The sequence below is a fragment of the Salvelinus fontinalis genome, chromosome 8 (assembly GCF_029448725.1).
Source record: "Salvelinus fontinalis isolate EN_2023a chromosome 8, ASM2944872v1, whole genome shotgun sequence".
NCBI lineage: Eukaryota > Metazoa > Chordata > Actinopteri > Salmoniformes > Salmonidae > Salvelinus > Salvelinus fontinalis.
This window is the reverse complement of record NC_074672.1, coordinates 29,332,467-29,352,814: the sequence shown is the minus strand read 5'-3', so window position 1 is coordinate 29,352,814 and position 20,348 is coordinate 29,332,467. Positions and strand designations below refer to the sequence as shown.

Below are 20,348 nucleotides of genomic sequence, written 5' to 3'. Positions count from 1 at the left end.
CAGGACAGTTACACAGGACAGTTACACAGGACAGTTACACAGGACAGTTACACAGGACAGTTATACAGGACAGTTATACAGGACAGTTACACAGGACAGTTACACAGGACAGTTATACAGGACAGTTATACAGGACAGTTATACAGGACAGTTACACAGGGCAGTTACACAGGACAGTTACACAGGACAGTCATACAGGACAGTCATACAGGACAGTTATACAGGACAGTTATACAGGACAGTTACACAGGACAGTTATACAGGACAGTTACACAGGACAGTTATACAGGACAGTTACACAGGACAGTTACACAGGACAGTTATACAGGACAGTTATACATGACAGTTACACAGGACAGTTACACAGGACAGTTACACAGGACAGTTACACGGGACAGTTACACGGGACAGTTATACGGGACAGTTACACAGGACAGTTACACAGGACAGTTACACATGGCAGATACACAGGGCAGTTATACAGGGCAGTCATACAGGGCAGTCATACAGGGCAGTCACACAGGGCAGTTACACAGGACAGTTACACATGGCAGATACACAGGTCAGTTATACAGGGCAGTTATACAGGACAGTTATACAGGGCAGTCATACAGGGCAGTCACACAGGGCAGTTACACAGGACAGTTACACATGGCAGATACACAGGTCAGTTATACAGGACAGTTACACAGGACAGTTATACAGGGCAGTTATGCAGGACAGTTACACAGGACAGTTATACAGGGCAGTCAAACAGGGCAGTTACACAGGACAGTTATACAGTGCAGTTATACAGGGCAGTTACACAGGGCAGTTACACAGGGCAGTTACACAGGACAGTTATTCAGGGCAGTTACACAGGGCAGATATACAGGACAGTTATACAGGGCAGTTATACAGGGCAGTTATACAGGGCAGTTACACAGGGCAGTTACACAGGGCAGTTATACAGGGCAGTTATACAGGGCAGTTATACAGGACAATTATACAGAACAGTTACACAGGGCAGTTATGCAGGACAGTTATACAGGGCAGTTACACAGGACAGTTACACAGGACAGTTATACAGGCAGTTACACAGGATAGTTATACAGGACAGTTACACAGGACAGTTACACAGGACAGTTATACAGGACAGTTATACAGGACAGTTACACAGGGCAGTTACACAGGACAGTTACACAGGACAGTTGCACAGGACAGTTACACAGGACAATTACACAGGACAGTTACACAGGACAGTTACACAGGACAGTTATACAGGACAGTTACACAGGACAGTTACACAGGGCAGTTACACAGGACAGTACACAGGACAGTTACACAGGGCAGTTACACAGGACAGTTACACAGGACAGTTACACAGGACAATTATACAGGCAGTTACACAGGACAGTTACACAGGACAGTTACACAGGACAGTTACACAGGGCAGTTACACAGGGCAGTTACACAGGACAGTTACACAGGGCAGTTACACAGGGCAGTTACACAGGGCAGTTACACAGGACAGTTACACAGGACAGTTACACAGGACAGTTACACAGGACAGTTATACAGGACAGTTACACATGACAGTTACACGGGACAGTTACACGGGACAGTTATACGGGACAGTTACACGGGACAGTTATACAGGACAGTTATACAGGACAGTTATACAGGACAGTTATACAGGACAGTTACACAGGACAGTTACACGGGACAGTTACACGGGACAGTTACACGGGACAGTTACACGGGACAGTTATACGGGACAGTTACACAGGACAGTTACACAGGACAGTTACACAGGACAGTTACACAGGACAGTTACACAGGACAGTTACACAGGACAGTTATACAGGACAGTTATACAGGACAGTTACACAGGGCAGTTATACAGGACAGTTACACAGGACAGTCATACAGGACAGTTACACAGGACAGTTATACAGGACAGTTATACAGGACAGTTACACAGGACAGTTATACAGGACAGTTACACAGGACAGTTACACAGGACAGTTATACAGGACAGTTACACATGACAGTTACACAGGACAGTTACACAGGACAGTTACACGGGACAGTTATACGGGACAGTTACACGGGACAGTTATAGAGTGCAGTTATACAGTGCAGTTATACAGGACAGTTATACAGGACAGTTATATGGGACAGTTACACGGGACAGTTACACGGGACAGTTACACGGGACAGTTACACGGGACAGTTACACGGGACAGTTACACGGGGCAGTTATACAGGACAGTTACACAGGACAGTTACACAGGACAGTTACACAGGACAGTTATACAGGACAGTTACACAGGACAGTTATACAGGACAGTTACACAGGACAGTTACACAGTACAGTTATACAGGACAGTTACACAGGACAGTTACACAGGACAGTTACACAGGACAGTTATACAAGACAGTTATACAGGACAGTTATACAGGACAGTTACACAGGACAGTTACACAGGACAGTTACACAGGACAGTCATACAGGACAGTCGTACAGGACAGTCGTACAGGACAGTCATACAGGACAGTTACACAGGACAGTTACACAGGACAGTTACACAGGACAGTCATACAGGACAGTCACACAGGACAGTCACACAGGACAGTTACACAGGACAGTTACACAGGACAGTTATACAGGACAGTTATACAGGACAGTTACACAGGACAGTTACATAGGACAGTTATACAGGACAGTTACACAGGACAGTTACACAGGGCAGTTACACAGGGCAGTTACACAGGGCAGTTACACAGGGCAGTTACACAGGACAGTTACACAGGACAGTTACACAGGACAGTTATACAAGACAGTTATACAGGACAGTTATACAGGACAGTCATACAGGACAGTCATACAGGACAGTCACACAGGACAGTCACACAGGACAGTCACACAGGACAGTTACACAGGACAGTTACACAGGACAGTTATACAGGACAGTTATACAGGACAGTCATACAGGACAGTTATACAGGACAGTTATACAGGACAGTTCATGGCTGTTTCTCAGGAGCCTGGTGGTGCAGTTACCTCTTTTTGGAGGGAGCAGGTCATTCAGTGAATGGTCAAGCGTGTGCATGTCCTTTACCAGGTGCACTGCAGCCAGCTCTCCCCTACTCTGCAGTGAGGGGAGCTGTGGTTGGACTGCTCTGCAGTGAGTGGAGCTGTGGTTGGACCGCTGTGCAGTGAGGGGAGCTGTGGTTGGACTGCTCTGCAGTGAGGGGAGCTGTGGTTGGACTGTTCTGCAGTGAGTGGAGCTGTGGTTGGACTGCTCTGCAGTGAGTGGAGCTGTGGTTGGACCGCTGTGCAGTGAGAGGAGCTGTGGTTGGACTGCTCTGCAGTGAGGGGAGCTGTGGTTGGACTGCTCTGCAGTGAGTGGAGCTGTGGTTGGACTGCTCTGCAGTGAGGGGAGCTGTGGTTGGACTGCTCTGCAGTGAGGGGAGCTGTGGTTGGACTGCTCTGCAGTGAGGGGAGCTGTGGTTGGACTGCTCCACCTCTGGAGATGATTCTCAAGGCCCTCCTCTGTACCCTGTCTAGTTGCTTTTTATTGCATCCAACTAACAGGACTCTACTGTATTCCAGACAAGATCTGACCAGTGTAGTATAGACTGTGACCAGATCGTCAGTGGGTAGGCTATTTCTGGCAAGAACAGTCAATGTGCAGGTGTTTTGAGGCCTTCCACACTGACTGCTCCACATCTGTGTCACCACTGAGGGTCTAGATGAAAACCAAGATACTTAGTTGTTTTTACCACTGGTACTTCCTGCATATCCACATTTCCTCCACAGACTTTTTCCCATTCAGGAGCATGTTGTTGGATGTGGCCCACTCTTCCAGCTGCTTCTTCTCCAAGTGTCCTCTTGGTTGCTGGTTAAAGGTATGGCTCGGGACAGCCCTACATCGTCCAGAGTGTCACAGAACACAACTTTTCGGGTGGACATGTGAAGGAGAAACAGATATGTTGAAACCACACCACCTTGTGGCACACTAGAGTTGACCTCTGACCAAGGGCTCAATGTGCCATTTGCCATCACCCTCTCCCTTCTTCCCCTGGTTTAGCTGTGGAACCAGGCTAGTAACCATCACCTTCTGTCTTCTTCCCCTGGTTTAGCTGTGGAACCAGGCTAGAAACCATCCCCCTCTGCCTTCTTCCCCTGGTTTAGCTGTGGAACCAGGCTAGAAACCATCACCCCCTGTCTTCTTCCCCTGGTTTAGCTGTGGAACCAGGCTAGAAACCATCACCCCCTGTCTTCTTCCCCTGGTTTAGCTGTGGAACCAGGCTAGAAACCATCACCCTCTGCCTTCTTCCCCTGGTTTAGCTGTGGAACCAGGCTAGAAACCATCACCCCCTGTCTTCTTCCCCTGGTTTAGCTGTGGAACCAGGCTAGAAACCATCACCCCTTGTCTTCTTCCCCTGGTTTAGCTGTGGAACCAGGCTAGTAACCATCACCTTCTGTCTTCTTCCCCTGGTTTAGCTGTGGAACCAGGCTAGAAACCATCCCCCTCTGCCTTCTTCCCCTGGTTTAGCTGTGGAACCAGGCTAGAAACCATCACCCTCTGCCTTCTTCCCCTGGTTTAGCTGTGGAACCAGGCTAGAAACCATCACCCCCTGTCTTCTTCCCCTGGTTTAGCTGTGGAACCAGGCTAGAAACCATCACCCCTTGTCTTCTTCCCCTGGTTTAGCTGTGGAACCAGGCTAGTAACCATCACCTTCTGTCTTCTTCCCCTGGTTTAGCTGTGGAACCAGGCTAGAAACCATCCCCCTCTGCCTTCTTCCCCTGGTTTAGCTGTGGAACCAGGCTAGAAACCATCACCCTCTGCCTTCTTCCCCTGGTTTAGCTGTGGAACCAGGCTAGAAACCATCACCCCCTGTCTTCTTCCCCTGGTTTAGCTGTGGTACCAGGCTAGAAACCATCACCTTCTGTCTTCTTCCCCTGGTTTAGCTGTGGTACCAGGCTAGAAACCTTGGACAGAGTTCAATGTCAGACAGATGTTGCAGGAGCTTTGCGTGATCTACTCGATCAAGCGGGCTAGCGGGCCTCGTGGAGACAGGCCCTTTATATTCTAATCCGACAGTACCACGTTCTGTAAACACCAGGCTGAGAGGAAGACACAACAGAATCACACAGCATCAAAGATCCATTATCAGTGTGTCCTCGGCTCAGTCTGGCCTCTAACTTTAACGGTAACATTCAACACTGACAGATGTTTGATAGTGGCAGTTAAACAGGTCAAAGGTAGAACATCAGTACTTAGTTACAGTAAATACAGGAGAGGAATGACTCATATCATTTCCTATTACAGTCATAGTTAGAAAGTCCCAATGTTCTTCATGGTGATGCAGGTAGGCCTTTATACTACAGATGGACTTTGGAGACAAATATGTGGTTCAGGTAGACCATGAAGACAAATGTTTTTAATGAAAATGACCACAGGGGGTCTTTTGAGCCATAGTGTATGATCACAGTGCCAGAAAGGAAAATAAATAGCCAAGTGATAGTGTCAGTTCCTCTGAGTCAATGTTAATGTCTGTATCTCTGGCTTTTCTTATTGGAAAATAATAAACAGATTAAGGGAAAAAAAGGGGGAGGTGACTCATTCATCTCTGGCGTTGCGTTTAAAGCCTGCTGTTTTAAAGCCTGTGGTTTGCCACCACTAGCAGAGTGAGGTAGGGGTGTGTGAGACTTTCTTAATGTCCTATCTCCTCACATCATGTCCAAGTCCACCTTCTCTGTTCACTGCAGCCTCAAAGAGAGCAGTGACCGAAATTGCACCCTGTCACATTCAGCTCCCACACCTCCAGTTTGTGTGGACCTGTTCCTCCGTCTTGTCCTCCCTCGGGCCTTATGGTGGCTACAAGCCTCACACTGTCGATCGATGTGCATGCATGTGCAAGGGCGGAGTATGTTTTTTTTTGGGGGGGGGGGGGGGGGGGGGGGCAGTGCACACTTTTGTCCACATCGTCATTGTGTTCCACCCAGAGAGGAAGTCCCCCTAGTGTAGTGTAAATCCACCAGGGTCCTGGGGAACCAGAGTAGCCCACCAAGCAAGAGGGGCCGAGGCACTCTTTTTGACTCTATCTAGCGACGACGTTTGAACTTCCGGATCCGGTGTTATATGCTTTTTGCTTACAAATACTAGCTAGCTATATGTGTATACTAGCTAGCTACATAGCTAGCTGTGTGTGTATAGTAACTAGCTACATGGCTAGCTGTGTGTATGCTAGCTAGCTACATAACTAGCTGTGTGTGAATACTAGCTAGCTACATAGCTAGCTGTGTGTGAATACTAGCTCATAGCTAGCTGTGTGTGGATACTAGCTAGCTACATAGCTAGCTGTGTGTGAATACTAGCTCATAGCTAGCTGTGTGTGAATACTAGCTAGCTACATAGCTAGCTGTGTGTGAATACTGATTATACTGTAGATTACTGGCTACTTCCACCTCCTCAATCTTTGTTTCCGCCTACAGAGAGGCCCTAATGTTTGTATCTGTTAATTAGTAGGTTGAGTAGGTTTTGGCAAATGTAACTGCCACTGAGAAGCACCTAGAAAACTTCTCCCTGGTCATCGGTCAGGGTGGTTGGTAGTAATGCTGATAATAACCTTGGTTTCCTCTCTCTCCAGGTACGACACGCCCCCCTCGAGACGGGGAGGTGTCCGGGGTTGATTACAACTTCCTGTCCGTGGAGGACTTCCTGAACCTTGAGCAGAGTGGAACACTACTGGAAATAGGAACGTATGAAGGTGAGGATGATGATGCTGGGGATGTTGGTTTTAGTGATGCTGGTGATGATGAGGATGATGCTGGGGATGTTGGTTTTAGTGATGCTGGTGATGAGGATGATGCTGGTGGTGTTGGTTTTAGTGATGCTGGTGAGGAGGATGATGATGATGATGATGATGATGATGATGCTACGCTAGACTGTAGGAGTGCAGAAGATAATCTTTCTCTTTTTTGTAAGATTGTATTTAGGATTTCTGACCTGATAATATTTATTTTTATTATTATCATTTATAAAAAAATATACAATACAAAACTTACACATACAAACAGATCACAAGGGTATCCTTACCTAGATTAGTACAGTGTACCACAGTGATAAGTCTTCTGTCCTGACAGTAACTACAATCCACCTGTGTGTGTGTGTGTGTGTGTGTGTGTGTGTGTGTGTGTGTGTGTGTGTGTGTGTGTGTGTGTGTGTGTGTGTGTGTGTGTGTGTGTGTGTGTGTGTGTGTGTGTGTGTGTGTGTGTGTGGAGGTGTGTGTGTGTGTGTGTGTGTGTGTGTGTGTAGTGTTAATCTCCTTGCCACCTGTACTATTGTGTGTTTGGCTCCTTTCTCCCTCCCCGCAGACAGTGTCAAATACCAGTCCACAGGAGCCAGATGCCTTCCAAATACAAATGTGAGGCAGACCTACGTACAGCAGGTCTCAATGACATGCAGTTGCATTGAGATATGAGTCCAATTCTCATACCCAACCTTTTGTCTTTGCAGGAATTGTGGCGAGACTTTTAAAATCTATTTTCAGGATGATTTTTAAAGATCAGGATTGACAGTTCATCAGTTGGAGATAATGACATACATTTAGAATGTGGTTTTGAGCATGTGTCGCTATCTCTTGCATTGCATTGTGGATGGTATTTGTTTATCAGTGGGATTTACAGGAAATTAACCTAAGCAACAGACCTGGTACTGACCAGTGATAAGCCAGTCATTTAAAGGGTATACTTTAACAAGGTCAAGTTTCTCTGAGCCGGCCCATTGTATTATGTTTGTATGCTCTCTGCTCCCTCTCAGTCCATAACAACACTGGCTAGGGAAAAAAGCCTGCTTTTCCTGCAGCTGCTTATTTCCACCATTTCAGGACTCATTGTGCTCTGCCATTGTCTCTCTTTCCACCACATTGAGATTTTATAGACCCCCTTCCCGCTATCTCTCTGTCCTCTATCTCTCTGTCCTCTATCTCTCTGTCCTCTACCTCTCTGTCCTCTACCTCTCTGTCCTCTACCTCTCTGTCCTCTACCTCTCTGTCCTCTATCTCTCTGTCCTCTATCTCTCTGTCCTCTATCTCTCTGTCCTCTATCTCTCTGTCCTCTATCTCTCTGTCCTCTACCTCTGTCCTCTACCTCTCTGTCCTCTATCTCTCTGTCCTCTACCTCTCTGTCCTCTATCTCTCTGTCCTCTACCTCTCTGTCCTCTACCTCTCTGTCCTCTATCTCTCTGTCCTCTATCTCTCTGTCCTCTACCTCTCTGTCCTCTACCTCTCTGTCCTCTATCTCTCTGTCCTCTATCTCTCTGTCCTCTACCTCTCTGTCCTCTATCTCTCTGTCCTCTATCTCTCTGTCCTCTACCTCTCTGTCCTCTACCTCTCTGTCCTCTATCTCTCTGTCCTCTACCTCTCTGTCCTCTACCTCTCTGTCCTCTATCTCTCTGTCCTCTACCTCTCTGTCCTCTATCTCTCTGTCCTCTACCTCTCTGTCCTCTACCTCTCTGTCCTCTATCTCTCTGGTCTCTACCTCTCTGTCCTCTACCTCTCTGTCCTCTATCTCTCTGTCCTCTATCTCTCTGTCCTCTATCTCTCTGTCCTCTATCTCTCTGTTCTCTACCTCTCTGTCTTCTACCTCTCTGTTCTCTACCTCTCTGTCCTCTATCTCTCTGGTCTCTACCTCTCTGTCCTCTACCTCTCTGTCCTCTATCTCTCTGTCCTCTATCTCTCTGTCCTCTATCTCTCTGTCCTCTATCTCTCTGTTCTCTACCTCTCTGTCTTCTACCTCTCTGTTCTCTACCTCTCTGTCCTCTATCTCTCTGTCCTCTACCTCTCTGTCCTCTATCTCTCTGTCCTCTACCTCTCTGTCCTCTATCTCTCTGTCCTCTACCTCTGTCCTCTATCTCTCTGTCCTCTACCTCTCTGTCCTCTACCTCTCTGTCCTCTACCTCTCTGTCCTCTACCTCTCTGTCCTCTATCTCTCTGTCCTCTACCTCTCTGTCCTCTATCTCTCTGTCCTCTATCTCTCTGTCCTCTACCTCTCTGTCCTCTATCTCTCTGTCCTCTATCTCTCTGTCCTCTATCTCTCTGTCCTCTATCTCTCTGTTCTCTACCTCTCTGTCCTCTATCTCTCTGTCCTCTACCTCTCTGTCCTCTACCTCTCTGGCCTCTACCTCTCTGGCCTCTACCTCTCTGTCCTCTACCTCTCTGTCCTCTACCTCTCTGTCCTCTATCTCTCTGTCCTCTACCTCTCTGTCCTCTACCTCTCTGTCCTCTATCTCTCTGTCCTCTACCTCTCTGTCCTCTATCTCTCTGTCCTCTACCTCTCTGTCCTCTATCTCTCTGTCCTCTATCTCTCTGTCCTCTATCTCTCTGTCCTCTACCTCTCTGTCCTCTACCTCTCTGTCCTCTATCTCTCTGTCCTCTATCTCCATGCGTTCTATCTCTCGCTCCCTCCCCCTCCTTCTCTCCTTCTCTCCTTCTCCCTCCTACTCTCCCTCTCTTCCTCCCCCTCACTCTCTCCCTCCCTCTCTCAATTTCAATTCAATTTAAGGGGCAAGTAAAATAGATAATATACACAAGTGAAATAAACAATAGTAAATGTCAAATGTCATTATGTCTATATACAGTGTTGTAACGATGAGCAAATAGTTACAAAAGAGAAAATTACAAAAGGTACAAAAGGGAAAATAAATATAGGTTGTATTTATAATGGTGTTTGTTCTTCACTGGTTGCCTTTTTCTTGTGGCAACAGGTCACACATCTTGCTGCTGTGATGTCACACTGTGGTATTTCACCCAGTAGATATGGGAGTTAATCAAAATTGGATTTGTTTTCAAATTCTTTGTGGATCTGTGTAATCTGAGGGAAATACGTGTCTCTGATATGGTCATACATTTGGCAGGAGGTCAGGAAGTGCAGCTCAGTTTCCACCTCATTTTGTGGGTAGTGTGCACATAGCCTGTCTTCTCTTGAGAGCCAGGTTTGCCTACGGCAGCCTTTCTCAATAGTAAGGCTATGCTCAATGATTCTGTACATAGTGAAGCGTTCCTTCATTTTGGGTCAGTCACAGTGGCCAGGTATTATGCCACTAAGGACTCTCTGTTTAGCATTCCAGTTTGCTCAGTTTTTTTCCAATGTGTAATTTATCTTTTTGTTTTCTCATGATTTGGTTGGGTCTAATTGTGCTGTCCTGTGGTTCGGTGGGGTCTGTTTGTGTTTGTGAACAGAGTCCCAGGACCAGCTTGCTTAGGGGACTCTTCTCCAGGTTCATATCAAATTTTATTGTTCACATACACATATTTAGCAGATGTTATTGCGGGTGCAGGGATATGCTTGTCTCTGTAGGTGTAGGTGATGGCTTTGTTATGGAAGGTTTGGGCATCGCTACCTTTTAGGTGGTTGTAGAATTTAATGGCTCTTTTCTGGATTTTGATAATTAGCGGGTGTCTGCCTAATTCTGCTCTGCATGCATTATTTGCTGTTGTACATTGTACACAGAGGATATTTTTGCAGAATTCTGCATGCAGAGTCTCAATTTGGTGTTTGTCACATTTTGTGAATTCTTGGTTGGTGAGCGGACCCCAGACCTCACAACCATAAAGGGCAATGGGTTCTATAACTGATTCAAGTATTTTTAATTTTATGTTACTTTTGATGTTGAAGTTACCTGTCGCGCTGATGTACATTTTTTAATGTGCTCTAAGGCAACGGTGTCTAGATGGAATTTGTATTTGTGGTCCTGACAACTGGACCTATTTTGTAACACCATTATATTTTGTCTTACTGTCAGGGCCCAGGTCTGTCAGAATCTGTGCAAAAGATCTAAGTGCTGCTGTAGGCCCTACTTGGTTGGGGACAGAAGCACCAGATCATCAGCAAATAGTAAACATTTTACTTTAGATTCTAGTGGGGAGAGGCCGGGTGCTCTCTCTCTCCCTTCCTCTCTCCTTCCCCCTCCCCTCCCTCTCTCCCTCCCCTCCCTCCCCCTCACTCTCTCTCTCTCCCTCCATCCACTCCCTCTCTCTCTCTCTCTCTCCCTCCATCCACTCCCTCTCTCTCTCTCCCTCCCTCCCTCCCCTTCTCTCTCTCCCTCCCTCCCTCCATCCACTCCCTCTCTCTCTCCCTCCCACTCCCTCTCTCATCCCCTTCTCTCTGTCTCACGCCCTCCTCCCTCCCTCCCTCTTCCTTCTCTCTCCCACTCTCCTTCTCCCTCCCTCCCTCCCTCCCTCCCTCCCTCCCTCCCTCCCTCCCTCCCTCCCTCCCTCCCTCCCTCCCTCCCTCCCCATGCCCCTACCACTTCCTATCTCCCCCTCCCTCTCTCCCTCTCTTCTTCTCCCTCTCTCCCTCGCTCTCTCCTTCTCCCTACATCTCTTTCTCAGGCATGCTAATGTCCCTGTTGTTGCCTAGGTAACTATTATGGGACGCCTAAGCCGCCAAGGCAGCCCGTGGTTGGGACAGTGATTCTCAGTGATGCTGTGCTCCTCGACGGCTCCCAGCAGTCCACTCCCAAGCGCACCAAGTCCTACAATGACATGCAAAACGCCCAAGTAGTACCTGCTGACTACGAGGATGACGACCAGGCCACAGAAATGAACAACAGTTTTACAGGTATGTCATTTTACATGCCGTGAGACAGTTACACGTAGACTACCACTACCAAACCAGGCGGCTGTTCAGTGGGGGATGTGTGTATTTGGGGTGTGGGTGAGTTGTGTGTGTGCTCATTTCTACGCACATGTTTGAAAGAGCATGTGTGAGGGAGGGTGTGTAACTGCGTTTGTGCTCTCCACTCTTTTGCCCTGTGTTGCTGGGTGTCTCTCTCTTTCTCTTGTTCTCTCTCTCTCTCGCCATCTTTCACTCTCTCTCACTCTCTTTCTCGCTCTCTCTCGCTCTCTCACCCTTTCTCTCTCTCTCGCTCTCTCACTCTCTTTCTCGCTCTCTCACTCTCTCTCACCCTTTCTCTCTCTCTCGCTCTCTCTCACTCTCTTTCTCGCTCTCTCACTCTCTCTCACCCTTTCTCTCTCTCTCTTGCTCTCACTCTCTTTCTCTCTCACTCTCTCTCACTCTCTTTCTCTCTCGCTCTCTTTCTCTCTCGCTCTCTTTCTCTCTCTCTCGCTCTCTCTCGCTCTCTCTCTTTCTCTTTCTCTCTCACTCTCTCTCACTCTCTTTCTCTCTCGCTCTCTTTCTCTCTCGCTCTCTCACCCTTTCTCTCTCTCTCTCTCGCTCTCTCTCACTCTCTTTCTCTCTCACTCTCTCTCACTCTCTTTCTCTCTCTCACTCTCTTTCTCTCTCTCTCTCACTCTCTCTCACTCTCTTTTTAAGTACACAATAATAACACTTTGTGAATCGTTTTTTAGGCATGATGTCTGACTGAATTGTAAATATCCCTTATGTTAATGTGTTAGCCCGGACTGGAGAGTTTTTGAGACAGTCAGTCAGTTCCTAGATGGAGTTTTCTTCTCCTTCTATGCTCACTCTGTGTGTCCTGCCAGTCTGTCAGAGTGGTGAATTAGCGTTTGATCACCCCTGAAAGGCTCACGGAAGTGAGAGAGGGAGGACGAAGTCAGGGAGGGCAAGATAGAGGGGGCGTTTAAGAGAAATAGAGGCTGACTGCATGTTCATTATAGTCATTGGGCACAATTCCTTTTAGCAGGCAGGGGGTTTACAGAGGGAGGGAGAGAAAGTTAAGTAAGGAAAAATGTTTAGCAGTCGTGAACCATAGTATATATTTTTGTTGTTGTTGGTTTTAGTAGTCCTATATTGCACACAGTACTCTTATCATTCCACCCTTAGATTCCCACATTCCTGTTGCTGCAGGAAACATAAACCTCCTCTCTCTGTTTTGTTCTGTGTTGTCGTGCTCCTTACTTTCCCAGGATCCTTAGTTCGTAGTCTCTTCCCCTCTCCCTTGTTGTGCACAGGTAACCCTAGCGACCAGGACGAGAGCTGCGGCGGTGTTCTACGGCCGTACCCCGCGCGTGAGAACGCTCCGTCCTATGGTCTGAACAACGTGGCTGCCTCCACCTCGGACAGCGGGCAGCAGACACACGCCCAGCCCCAGGCCTCCCCAGAAGATCCACTAGGACCCCTGCCAGGCAACTGGGAGATGGCCTACACCGAGAACGGAGAAGTCTACTTCATAGAGTACGTATAATATACCCTAAATCCTATACCCTATGGCCTATACCTTAGCTTACACCGAGAACGGAGAAGTCTACTTTATAGAGCATGTATAATATACACTACATGGCCAGATGTATGTGGACACCTGCTTGTCAAACATCTCATTACAAAATCATGGGCATTAATATGGAGTTGGTCCCCCCTTTGCTGCCATAACAGCCTCCACTCTTCTGGGAAGGCTTTCCACTAGATGTTGGAACATTTCTGTGGGGACTTGCTTCCATTAAGCCACAAGAGCGCTAGGGAGGTTGGGCACTGATGTTGGGCGATTAGGCCTGGCTCGCAGTCGGTGTTCCAAATCATCACAAAGGTGTTTGATGGGATTAAGGTCAAGGCTCTGAAGGCCAGTCAAGTTCTTCAAAACTGATCTCGACAAACCATTTCAATATGGACCTGGCTTTGTGCATGGGGGCATTGTCATGCTGAAACAGGAAAGGGTATTTCCCAAACTGTTGACATGAAGTTGGAAGCACAGAATAGTTTAGAATGTCATTATATGCTGTAGTGTTCAGATTTCCCTTCACTCTAAGGGGCCTAGCCCGAACCATGAAAAATTGCCCCAGACCATTATTCCTCCTTCATCAAACTTTGCGAATGGCACTATGCATTTAGGCAGGTAGCGCCCTCCTAGCATCCGCCAAACCCAGATTCGTCCGTCGGACTGCCAGACGGTAAAGCATGATTCATCTCTCCAGAGTACATGTTTCCACTGCTCCAGAGTCCAATGCTGGTGAGCTTTACACCACTCTAGCCAACGCTTGACATTGCGCATGGTGATCTTAGGCTTGTGAGTGGCTGTTCAGCCATGGAAACCCATTTCATGAAGCTCCCGACAACAGTTATTGTGCTGACATTGTTTCCAGAGGCAGTTTGGAACTCGGTAGTGAGAATCGCAACCGAGGACAGCCGATTTGTACGCGCTTCAGCACTCAGCAGTACCGTTCTGTGAGCTTGTGTGGCCTACCACTTCGTGGCCGATCCGTTGTTGCTTCTAGATGTTTCCACTTCACAATAGCTGCATTACAGTTGACCGGGGAAGCTCTAGTAGTGCAGAAATTTGATGAACTGACTTGTTGGAAAGGTGGCATCCTATGACGGCGCCAAGTTGAAAGTCACTGAGCTCTTCAGTAAGGCCATTCTACTGCCAATGTTTGTCTATGGAGATTGCATGGCCATGTGCTCGATTTTATACACCTGTCAGCAATTTAAAAAATAATGATAGGACATGAAAAATTAAGTTACACAATAGGAATAAAATACACAAGAATGGAGCAATATACAGGGAGCACAGTTACCAGATGAATGTGGAGCTATATACAGGGAGCACCGTTGCCAGATGAATGTGGAGCTATATACAGGGAGTACCAGTACCAGATCAATGTGGAGCTATATACAGGGAGTACCAGTACCAGATCAATGTGTAGCTATATACAGGGAGTACCAGTACCAGATCAATGTGGAGCTATCTACAGGGAGTACCAGTACCAGATCAATGTGGAGCTATATACAGGGAGCACCAGTACCAGATCAATGTGGAGCTATATACAGGGAGTTCCAGTACCAGATCAATGTGGGGCTATATACAGGGAGTACCAGTACCAGATCAATGTGGAGCTATATACAGGGAGTACCAGTACCAGATCAACGTGGAACTATATACAGGGAGCACCAGTACCAGATCAATGTGGAGCTATATACAGGGAGTTCCAGTACCAGATCAATGTGCAGCTATATACAGGGAGTACCAGTACCAGATCAATGTGCAGCTATATACAGGGAGTACCAGTACCAGATCAATGTGGAGCTATATACAGGGAGTACCAGTACCAGATCAATGTGGGGCTATATACAGGGAGTACCAGTACCAGATCAATGTGGAGCTATATACAGGGAGTACCAGTACCAGATCAATGTGGGGCTATATACAGGGAGTACCAGTACCAGATCAATGTGGGGCTATATACAGGGAGTACCAGTACCAGATCAATGTGGAGCTATATACAGGGAGCACCAGTACCAGATCAATGTGCAGCTATATACAGGGAGTACCAGTTGAGGTAGATATGTACATGAAGGCATGGTAAAGTGACTAGACATCAGGATAGATAATAATAAGGTATTTGATCTAGATATGTACATGAAGGCAGGGTAAAGTGACCAGGCATCAGGATAGATAATAATACTGTATTTGAGGTAGATATGTACATGAAGGCATGGTAAAGTGACTAGATATCAGGATAGATAATAATAAGGTATTTGATCTTGATATGTACATGAAGGCAGGGTAAAGTGACTAGGCATCAGGATAGATAATAATAAGGTATTTGAGGTAGATATGTACATGAAGGCAGGGTAAAGTGACTAGACATCAGGATAGATAATAATACGGTATTTGAGGTAGATATGTACATGAAGGCAGGGTAAAGTGACTAGGCATCAGGATAGATAATAAAAAGGTATTTGAGGTAGATATGTACATGATGGCAGGGTAAAGTGACTAGGCATCAGGATAGATAATAATAAGGTATTTGAGGTAGATATGTACATGAAGGCAGGGTAAAGTGACTAGACAACAGGATAGATAATAATAAGGTATTTGAGGTAGATATGTACATGAAGGCAGGGTAAAGTGATTAGACAACAAGATAGATAATAATAAGGTATTTGAGGTAGATATGTACATGAAGAAAAATTAAGAACAGAGTAGCAGCAGCATATGATGAGTTTAAAAGTGTGTGTGTGAGTGTGTGTGTGTGTGTATGTTTGTCTGTGTTGTGTCGGTATACGTGTGTATTGTTTGACTGTGTGAGTGCGTTGGTATATGGTGTGTGTATATAAAGTCTAGTGAATGTATATATGGTGTGTGTATATAAAGTCTAGTGAGTGTGTATATGGTGTGTGTATATAAAGTCTAGTGAGTGCGTGTGTATATGGTGTGTGTATATAAAGTCTAGTGAGTGAGTGTGTATATGGTGTGTGTATATAAAGTCTAGTGAATGTGTATATGGTGTGTGTAAATAAAGTCTAGTGAGTGTGTATATGGTGTGTGTGTATATAAAGTCTAGTGAGTGTGTATATGGTGTGTGTATATAAAGTCTAGTGAATGTGTATATGGTGTGTGTATATAAAGTCTAGTGAGTGTGTATATGGTGTGTGTATATAAAGTCTAGTGCGTGTGTATATGGTGTGTGTATATAAAGTCTAGTGCGTGTGTATATGGTGTGTGTATATAAAGTCTAGTGAGTGTGTATATGGTGTGTGTATATAAAGTCTAGTGAGTGCGTGTGTATATGGTGTGTGTATATAAAGTCTAGTGAGTGAGTGTGTATATGGTGTGTGTATATAAAGTCTAGTGAATGTGTATATGGTGTGTGTATATAAAGTCTAGTGAATGTTTATATGGTGTGTGTATATAAAGTCTAGTGAGTGTGTATATGGTGTGTGTATATAAAGTCTAGTGAATGTTTATATGGTGTGTGTAAATAAAGTCTAGTGAGTGTGTATATGGTGTGTGTGTATATAAAGTCTAGTGTGTGTGTATATGGTGTGTGTATATAAAGTCTAGTGAATGCGTGTGTATATGGTGTGTGTATATAAAGTCTAGTGAGTGAGTGTGTATATGGTGTGTGTATATAAAGTCTAGTGAATGTGTATATGGTGTGTGTATATAAAGTCTAGTGAGTGTGTATATGGTGTGTGTATATAAAGTCTAATGAGTGTGTATATAAAGTGTAGTGAGTGTGTATATGATGTGTATATAAAGTCTAGTGAGTGCGTGTGTATATGGTGTATGTATATAAAGTCTAGTGAGTGAGTGTGTATATGGTGTGTGTATATAAAGTCTAGTGAATATGTATATGGTGTGTGTATATAAAGTCTAGTGAGTGTGTATATGGTGTGTGTATATAAAGTCTAGTGAGTGCGTGTGTATATGGTGTGTGTATATAAAGTCTAGTGAATGTGTATATGGTGTGTGTATATAAAGTCTAGTGAGTGTGTATATGGTGTGTGTGTATATAAAGTCTAGTGTGTGTGTATATGGTGTGTGTATATAAAGTGTAGTGAATGTGTATATGGTGTGTGTATATAAAGTCTAGTGAGTGTGTATATGGTGTGTGTATATAAAGTCTAGTGAGTGTGTATATGGTGTGTGTATAAAGTCTAGTGAGTGCGTGTGTATATGGTGTGTGTATATAAAGTAGTGAGTGTGTATATGGTGTGTGTGTATATAAAGTCTAGTGAGTGTGTATATGGTGTGTGTGTATATAAAGTCTAGTGAGTGTGTATATGGTGTGTGTATATAAAGTCTAGTGAGTGTGTATATGGTGTGTGTATATAAAGTCTAGTGAGTGTGTATATGGTGTGTGTATATAAAGTCTAGTGAGTGCGTGTGTATATGGTGTGTGTATAAAGTCTAGTGAGTGCGTGTGTATATGGTGTGTGTATATAAAGTCTAGTGAGTGTGTATATGGTGTGTGTGTATATAAAGTCTAGTGAGTGTGTATATGGTGTGTGTATATAAAGTCTAGTGAGTGTGTATATGGTGTGTGTATATAAAGTCTAGTGAGTGTGTATATGGTGTGTGTATATAAAGTCTAGTGAGTGCGTGTGTATATGGTGTGTGTATATAAAGTCTAGTGAGTGCGTGTGTATATGGTGTGTGTATATAAAGTCTAGTGAGTGCGTGTGTATATGTTGTGTGTATATAAAGTCTAGTGAGTGAGTGTGTATATGGTGTGTGTATATAAAGTCTAGTGAGTGTGTATATGGTGTGTGTATATAAAGTCTAGTGAGTGCGTGTGTATATGGTGTGTGTATATAAAGTCTAGTGAGTGCGTGTGTATATGGTGTGTGTATATAAAGTCTAGTGAGTGCGTGTGTATATGTTGTGTGTATATAAAGTCTAGTGAGTGAGTGTGTATATGGTGTGTGTATATAAAGTCTAGTGAATGTGTATATGGTGTGTGTAAATAAAGTCTAGTGAGTGAGTATATGGTGTGTGTGTATATAAAGTCTAGTGAGTGTGTATATGATGTGTGTATATAAAGTCTAGTGAATGTGTATATGGTGTGTGTATATAAAGTCTAGTGAGTGTGTATATGGTGTGTGTATATAAAGTCTAATGAGTGTGTATATGGTGTGTGTATATAAAGTCTAGTGAGTGTGTATATGATGTGTATATAAAGTCTAGTGAGTGCGTGTGTATATGGTGTGTTTTTATAAAGTCTAGTGAATGTGTATATGGTGTGTGTGTATAAAGTCTAGTGAGTGTGTATATGGTGTGTGTATATAAAGTCTAGTGAGTGTGTATATGGTGTGTGTATATAAAGTGTAGTGAGTGTGTATATGGTGTGTGTATATAAGGTCTAGTGAATGTGTATATGGTGTGTGTATATAAAGTCTAGTGAGTGCGTGTGTATATGGTGTGTGTATATAAAGTCTAGTGAGTGTGTATATGATGTGTATATAACGTCTAGTGAGTGCGTGTGTATATGGTGTGTGTATATAAAGTCTAGTGAATGTGTATATGTTGTGTGTATATAAAGTCTAATGAGTGTGTATATGGTGTGTGTATATAAAGTCTCGTGATTGTGTATATGGTGTGTGTATATAAAGTCTAGTGAGTGTGTATATGGTGTGTGTGTATATAAAGTCTAGTGAGTGTGTATATGGTGTGTGTATATAAAGTCTAGTGAGTGTGTATATGGTGTGTGTATAAAGTCTAGTGAGTGTGTATATCGTGTGTGTATATAAAGTCTAGTGAGTGTGTATATGGTGTGTGTGTATATAAAGTCTAGTGAGTGTGTATATGGTGTGTGTATATAAAGTCTAGTGAGTGTGTATATGGTGTGTGTATATAAAGTCTAGTGAGTGTGTATATGGTGTGTGTATATAAAGTGTAGTGAGTGTGTATATGGTGTGTGTATATAAGGTCTAGTGAATGTGTATATGGTGTGTGTATATAAAGTCTAGTGAGTGCGTGTGTATATGGTGTGTGTATATAAAGTCTAGTGAGTGTGTATATGATGTGTATATAAAGTCTAGTGAGTGCGTGTGTATATGGTGTGTGTATATAAAGTCTAGTGAGTGTGTATATGGTGTGTGTGTATATAAAGTCTAATGAGTGTGTATATGGTGTGTGTATATAAAGTCTCGTGATTGTGTATATGGTGTGTGTATATAAAGTCTAGTGAGTGTGTATATGGTGTGTGTGTATATAAAGTCTAGTGAGTGTGTATATGGTGTGTGTATATAAAGTCTAGTGAGTGTGTATATGGTGTGTGTATAAAGTCTAGTGAGTGTGTATATCGTGTGTGTATATAAAGTCTAGTGAGTGTGTATATGGTGTGTGTATATAAAGTCTACTGAGTGAGTGTGTATATGGTGTGTGCGTATAAAGTCTAGTGAGTGCGTGTGTATATGTTGTGTGTATATAAAGTCTAGTGAATGTGTATATGGTGTGTGTAAATAAAGTCTAGTGAGTGTGTATATGGTGTGTGTGTATATAAAGTCTAGTGAGTGTGTATATGGTGTGTGTATATAAAGTAAGTGAATGTGTATATGGTGTGTGTATATAAAGTCTAGTGAGTGTGTATATGGTGTGTGTATATAAAGTCTAATGAGTGTGTATATGGTGTGTGTATATAAAGTCTAGTGAGTGTGTATATGGTGTGTGTATATAAAGTCTAGTGAGTGTGTATATGGTGTGTGTATATAAAGTGTAGTGAGTGTGTATATGGTGTGTGTATATAAGGTCTAGTGAATGTGTATATGGTGTGTGTATATAAAGTCTAGTGAGTGCGTGTGTATATGGTGTGTGTATATAAAGTCTAGTGAGTGTGTATATGATGTGTATATAAAGTCTAGTGAGTGCGTGTGTATATGGTGTGTGTATATAAAGTCTAGTGAATGTGTATATGTTGTGTGTATATAAAGTCTAGTGAGTGTGTATATGGTGTGTGTATATAAAGTCTAGTGAGTGTGTATATGGTGTGTGTATATAAAGTCTAGTGAGTGTGTATATGGTGTGTGTATATAAAGTCTAGTGAGTGTGTATATGGTGTGTGTATATAAAGTCTAGTGAGTGTGTATATGGTGTGTGTATATAAAGTCTCGTGATTGTGTATATGGTGTGTGTATATAAAGTCTAGTGAGTGTG

At 44.2% G+C, this 20,348-nt stretch overlaps 1 protein-coding gene and 2 long non-coding RNA genes across 16 annotated transcripts in view; 1 reads left to right on the top strand and 2 right to left on the bottom strand.

Moving 5' to 3' along the window:
• LOC129861054 (membrane-associated guanylate kinase, WW and PDZ domain-containing protein 1-like) overlaps positions 1–20,348 on the top strand; it is a 245,176-nt gene that overhangs the window by 149,921 nt on the left and 74,907 nt on the right. For 10 of the 14 annotated variants that reach the window (XM_055932115.1, XM_055932116.1, XM_055932113.1 and 7 more), the window contains exons 3-5: positions 6,643–6,762; positions 11,414–11,614; positions 12,883–13,150. In XM_055932115.1, the coding sequence (XP_055788090.1) occupies positions 6,643–6,762; positions 11,414–11,614; positions 12,883–13,150 (589 nt within the window). The remainder of the gene's footprint in view (positions 1–6,642; positions 6,763–11,413; positions 11,615–12,882; positions 13,151–20,348) is intronic. The other 4 variants (XM_055932117.1, XM_055932119.1, XM_055932118.1 and 1 more) reach the window with 1 other exon arrangement.
• On the bottom strand, positions 8,319–8,607 carry LOC129861058 (uncharacterized). The gene is made up of 3 exons (XR_008760500.1): positions 8,534–8,607; positions 8,414–8,503; positions 8,319–8,383 (listed from the first exon to the last, which is right to left on the bottom strand). It is a non-coding gene; the product is annotated as an uncharacterized LOC129861058 (long non-coding RNA).
• LOC129861057 (uncharacterized) lies at positions 9,011–9,264 on the bottom strand. The gene is made up of 3 exons (XR_008760499.1): positions 9,192–9,264; positions 9,117–9,161; positions 9,011–9,071 (listed from the first exon to the last, which is right to left on the bottom strand). It is a non-coding gene; the product is annotated as an uncharacterized LOC129861057 (long non-coding RNA).